The sequence below is a fragment of the Zonotrichia leucophrys genome, chromosome 1 (genome assembly GCF_028769735.1).
Source record: "Zonotrichia leucophrys gambelii isolate GWCS_2022_RI chromosome 1, RI_Zleu_2.0, whole genome shotgun sequence".
Classification (NCBI taxonomy): Eukaryota; Metazoa; Chordata; class Aves; order Passeriformes; family Passerellidae; genus Zonotrichia; species Zonotrichia leucophrys.
In genome coordinates, this window is record NC_088169.1 from 35745649 (window position 1) to 35751740 (window position 6092).

Here is a 6092-nt window from a genome sequence, read left to right on the forward strand (position 1 = left end):
TAACGTTTTTTGGAAGTGTTTACTTTGAGGCAATATTCTGATGTGGCTTTCAGCTCTGAAAAATGTTTATAAACATCTCTGTTTTTTTCAGGTTCTCAGGGAGTATTAGCTGGAATTATAAGTGCTGTGGGTGCTACTGTAGTTGCATCAGTAGGTAGTTTCATTGCTTACCAGAAGAAGAAACTCTGTTTCAAGCAAAGTGGTAAGAGTTCCAAATTAGTTTGGGTTCCTACTGTCTAGAGAGAGGCATTTTTGTATTTATATATGAACTATGAATTGATCCTATGCATAAAGTAGTTGTAATACCCAAGTGAATTTATGTTCACAGGGAGTAACCTTTCCTACTAGTCATCTAAGACTGACAAATTCTTTGCCCAAAACCTAGGAAGACTCAAAGCTTTACATTTCCTAACTAAAAGCACTTCTGGCTAAAATTGAGCAGAAGAGACTGCAAAAAATACTTTTTAAGGAGAATCAAGTGAAGGTTAGGATTAGAGATTTTTCATGTTGAAAAATACTTGGTACTTTCTAATTTTGTAAATTTTGGCTTTGTGTCTTCACAAGATGCTTGCCCACTTATTAGTTTTATGACAGCTTACCCCAGTATTCATCCCCAGATTAATCTGCAGTGATATACTGCTTGCTTCCTTTCTACCTAAATAAGATATAATTTGGATAAGAAAACTTTGGGAGTACTGTGGGTGATAGGATGGGCAGAAGCTTTGGTTTTGTCTGTTTCAGTCTTTCTGACTGTTTAGTGAAGGGATAGAGCAGTCATTCAGCCAGGCACTGCTGTTTTGTAGCTTGGTAAATTTGGAAACCAAAATAGATCTCTACCATGTATGTTAAAATTAATGTGTTGACAAAACAGGGCAACTCAACTACTGTCAGCCCTTTTTGTTCACTGCTGCTTCTTCTCTCAAGTTATCTCTATTTATCAAGAACCTCAAATATAAGGGAATTTGAATGCTAAATATCTGGTTTTTTTCCCAGCAGATGAAGAGAATGTGAATATGGATAGCCACAGGGGAGCACAATCTGAGCCACCTGGTAAGACAAGAATCTAGATGGAAGATCAGCTCTTTGCTGGGGATCCCATAAAATGCACTTTATTGACCATACTGGAGAAGATGAATTATGCTGTTCTGTTAAAAAAGAAACAATTAACAATTTTGGCAGAATATGAGCTGACAGTGTGCCTAGGTAGCCAGGAAGGCCAGTGCCATGCTGGGCTGTATCAGCAATAGTGTGGCCACCAGGACCAGGGCTGTGATTGTCCCCTCGTACTTGGCTCTGGTGAGGCCACAGCTTGAGTGCTGTGTCCAGTTCTGAGCCCTTCACTTCAGGAAGGACACTGAGGTGCTGCAGCAAGTCCAGAGAAGGGCAGTGGATCTGGGGAAGGGCTGTGTGGAGTAACTGGGGGAGTTAGAGATGTTTAGCCTGGAGAAAAGGCGGCTCGGGGGTCATCTTTTCACTCTCTAGAACCACCTGAAAGGAGGTTGTAGCTGGGTGTGTCTCAGTCACTTCTCCCAGGTAACAAGTGATAGGACAAGAGGAAATGGCCTCAAACTTTGCCAGAGGAAGCTTAGATTGGATATCTGGAAAAATTTCTTCATGGAGAGGTTTGTCAAGCATTGGAACAGGCTGCTCAGAAACTCTTCAGGAAAGCACAAGAGTTGTCATCCATGGAGGTATTTAAATGATATATAGATGTGGCACATAGGGACAAGGTTTAGTGGTGGACTTGGCAGTCTTGGGGTAGGAGTTAAAGTGGATGATCTAAAAGGTCTTTTCCAATATAAATGATTCTCTGATTCTATGGTTTTACCATGATGACAAACTTAAAACTGAATCAAGCATTCATTGCCACTTTTTTCGAGTTTTTCATTTAACAGATGTGTTTATTGCCTTGAGAGTGCATTGAAATGGAGCAGCTTAGAGAAAGTGAAGAATTGAGTTTTCTCTGCAAAAGTATCATTAGAGGCAATTGTGAAAACACAAGCTTGCTCCATCAGTGTGATGTATAACTGCAGTTGGAAGCTTATTAGTGCATATTTTTTCTGATTAGAATCTGAAATGTTTTCTAATTATAAACTGACACAGAACACTGCAAGAATGTATAGTAAAAACTTTATGATATTTGGACAATGATGAAACTACACTGGAAACAAGGAGGACTGAACTCACTAGCATGTTATGAAGCAGTCCAGCTGGAGAAGGATGGTCCTTCTCGTACGTCCCAGCTAGCTATCCAGCACCGCTAGCAGTAGGGGAACACTATCCCGATCTCCATGGTTCGGGACAGCACCTAAGGCAAACACTCTGTGCTATGACAGCAGCGTTACCTTGTGGTAGGACGTGGCTGGGTTTATGGCTACAGTCAGCAGAAATAAGAGCACACTCTCCAGCTGTGGTGAATGGAGGCTTATTGATCCTAGGAGAACCGACAGCCAAAGAGAAAGATGGGGAGGTTGCAACAGCTTATAAGGAGGGAGGGAAACAGGGGAGGAGTCAGTCCTTGGACAAATAGGGTTTCAGAGGGGAGTGGGATACAACAGATTGATTTAGGGAGAACACCAATTGGGATAACTTGAGGGTGGGGCCTGGCCCCTGAGCCAGTCACTTGACACTCTAGCTGGAAGATTCTAGAGAGTTCTAGAGAGAAGGGTGGGAGCACTGAGTGATGGACAGGACACTGGGGAGGGATTTGAGAAGGGATACATTAATCTCCAAGGCATCTGGGGAGGAGTTGGGATAACTGGCAGCACAAGGGAGAGAAGGGAGAACCAGGGCAGAACCATTACATGATAGGGGGAAACAGAACAGTCCAACTTATACAGACACAACACAACAGGTGAGAGCTGTGGAAGGATCTCATTTAAAGCAGCAAACACTGAGAACCTCACCCTTCCACATATGGTAGTTTAGAAAATTTGGATGATGGAGCAGGTGATAAGCTCCAGGAATCCATGGACAGAGCTGGAGGAAATGGTATAGGGGAAAACTTGGCCTTGTGCCTGGTCAACGAAGGAAGAAGCACCATAACTTCAGCAGCTCATGCTGAAGTTCATTGGTTTTGAAGTACTGAGTATTAAAATCTCAAAGCAAGATATATATTTGCAGTATATTCTTCTGTGAGTTTAATCTTAAACCTGCAGAACTGTTTCTGGGTTTTTTTATAATTGAAAAATAATTATGCCTTATTTCTCTTGGGTATTTCATGAGTTTGTTATAAACTTCCACCTGGTTCATTATCTTCTTTATAAACACTTTAAGCTGTTAAATATATAAAACTCTCAAGTACAAAACATTTTCTTGTGACTGGCTGTAAGCACTGAAGAGACTCAGGTATCCTCAATTCAGCTATGCATTAGGGAAGCAAGTAGCATCATTCAAACTCCTCTACCAAAGGCAGTTAAAATATGAGCTGTAGTTGGGTTATGCTAAATTTGTGGCCAAGATTCACCAGAACTCAAAAGTGAAATGCATCAGATGATGCATCTCTTATTTTAACCAGCAAAGTCACACTTGGGATGTTGTCAAATAAGGTTGCTTCTACCTAATCTAATCTAATACTGATGTCATATTATGTCCCATATTTCATACCTCTGTTATATTTTGCAGACAAGCATGGTCATGTGTTGAGCTAAGGGACTGGGCAGCAATGGTCATCAGGGTGCTGCTCCTGACCTGAGTTCTGGGAGTCAGCACATGTTAGGTCTGGTTCTGGTAATAGATGTGCCTCCATGGCTTCCAGTTAGAAGCAGTCTCTCATTAAGCCAGGTCAAATGGCATAGCAGAATAGATCTGCTCTCTGTGTTTTTAAAATCTTGTGTAAACCTATCTTTGACTTCCTGAACCTAGGAGCTTACTTTCAGTAGCTTACTTTTTGTATGAGCAGCCTGTTTGCATCTGCAGGACCTGCCAGCCTGACCTGAATGCTGGGTTACAATGCAAGTGTAGATAGCTTCCCGGTATGTAGTAGGATGTGATTATTTGTGTAAGAAATCTGGGTGTAATATTCCTTGCTATGCAGCCTGTTGGCTTCATAGAATCAAGGCTCTGCTTTCCTAAATTTATCACAGGGTATCAAACATCTGTTGAGTGTTGTTGACTGCATAAACTGTTACATAATAATATATAACTTACATTGCATGCTAACTCGGTGCACTAATCTTGAATTGGTTTTCACTTTTCAGTTCAGCGCACACTTCTGGAGAACTAAGTTAAGGGAAGAGTGGTGAAGAACAGATCTTTGGAACTGGATAAACAACCTGTATTCTGTCAAAAAAAGAAAAGAAAAAAGAAAAGGAAACAAAAAAAGCATAGCAAACAGCAGAGCCTGAAGTTTCATGAGAAAACATGAAACTTGTGTGAAACACCTCTGGGACTGTGACTTAGACCTGAGTACTTTTGTGTGGTTAGCCCTGTGAAGCATCGTTGCACACCAATACATGGCCTTAATGACAGGAGTGTAGAAGTATGTTGTGCCTTTACATTCTTTCCTTGACTCCTCTGACAAATAGGTGTGTCTTAAGTGCATTCAGTGTATTTAACTTTTCCTTACCTCTCCAAAACCAATATGCAATTACGGTTTCTGTTATGTTATTGCTCTCAGGCAATACAAACATTTTTTTAAATAACCTGAACTCAGTGAGTGGACCAACAAACCAGCTTGGTGTATGTTGTGGGCACCTGAAAGCAAACAGCTCACTGTGGATGGATGGTGGATCTGGGTGTGGGTGCTGCTGATCCAATCTGTGTGGCTGCCTGGGCCAGCTGCCAGGGAAGAGCTGCTTGCGCTTGAGCATTCAGGAGACAAAAATTCTGTTTTGTTTTGTTAGATTTTTTTTCGTTGCATCTGTCTGGTACAGATTGAGAAAACCCAAAGTTAATGCACTCCAAGCCTTCATCCTTTCTGGCTCTTGCTGCTTGGCAAATACTGAGCTGGTCAGTTGTGGAAAAGCCTGTTTTGCAGATTAGAAACATAATTGGACTTTGTATTTCTGGTGACATTGATGTTTGGCATGGTCTAAAAAGTTGTGGATGAAGAAATTGGGAGTGGAGATTAACATTTTCAGACTCCTATAGCCAAAAGCTTAAGTAAAGGTAGTGTTGAATTCAGAAGGCTTATCATACATGTATAAAGGACAGAATCAGTGCCACAGTTCCAAACTACAAACAGCAAGAGTGACCAGAACAACCCAGTCTCACTCCACAGGCATCCACTGAACAGTAGAAATAGCAAACATGTGAGAAGTGCTTTTGGACTCAGGAAGGATTCCCCTAGGGTGATCACATGTGGTTGCATCCTCCTCTGAAAGCACTTGTGACCAGTGCTGTGGCTCTTGAAAGCAACAGGAAGGTTTCAAGGATCTGTGGAAACACAGAAAACTACAACTCATAGCAGATAAAGGACTAAATTTGGAATAATAACTAGTTCTGTCAGGAAGGAGTGGTCTGACCAGTTGTGTTGGCTTTCATTCTAGTTGCTTTAAATTTTCATGCAGTTTTACCATTTGTGTCTTATTATTGGGCTTCAGCCACCTGACAAAGTTCTACAGGAAGATGGCATTTCTTGGAATATTTTAGAACTTAGAAATTAATGAATTTGGATATTAAACCTGTAAATATATCTGTACATTCAGACGTGAATGTATGCCAAGGATAATTCATTTGAGAATTTCTTGTACATGTTTCTTAGCTTGCAACAAAGCTTTACAAAAATTTTAGTATTTTCTTATGGAATTAATTTGTAAGTCTCTTTTTGCCCTATGTCTGCTTTTACTATAAAAGTGCTAAAGCTTTTAAGTGTGTTTGAGTGTGCAAAAGTGATTCCTACATTAGCATTTGATTTATGTAAATACAAAGAAATGTACTGCTTGCCTACATGAATAAACAGATATATCTATGCCAAGTGTTGAATAAACAAAAATAACTGTTTGTTAGGGATAAAATGACAGGAGGAGCTCAGACTAGCTTTTAGCTAACCAAGACTGTTGAATCTGTTTTCAGCTTTTGTGAACCCAAAAGTTACTTACTAAGTCCTATCAACATTGTGATTTTTCTAAAAATAAATTTAAAAAAAAAGG

At 40.4% G+C, this 6092-nt stretch overlaps 1 protein-coding gene across 1 annotated transcript in view; it reads left to right on the plus strand.

Moving 5' to 3' along the window:
* The window catches only part of CD99 (CD99 molecule (Xg blood group)), a 28749-nt gene extending 22657 nt beyond the window's left edge, over positions 1-6092 (plus strand). The window contains exons 10-12 of the mRNA XM_064735209.1: positions 92-202; positions 994-1050; positions 4200-6092. Of these exons, the coding sequence (XP_064591279.1) occupies positions 92-202; positions 994-1050; positions 4200-4225 (194 nt within the window). The 3' untranslated portion in view covers positions 4226-6092. The remainder of the gene's footprint in view (positions 1-91; positions 203-993; positions 1051-4199) is intronic.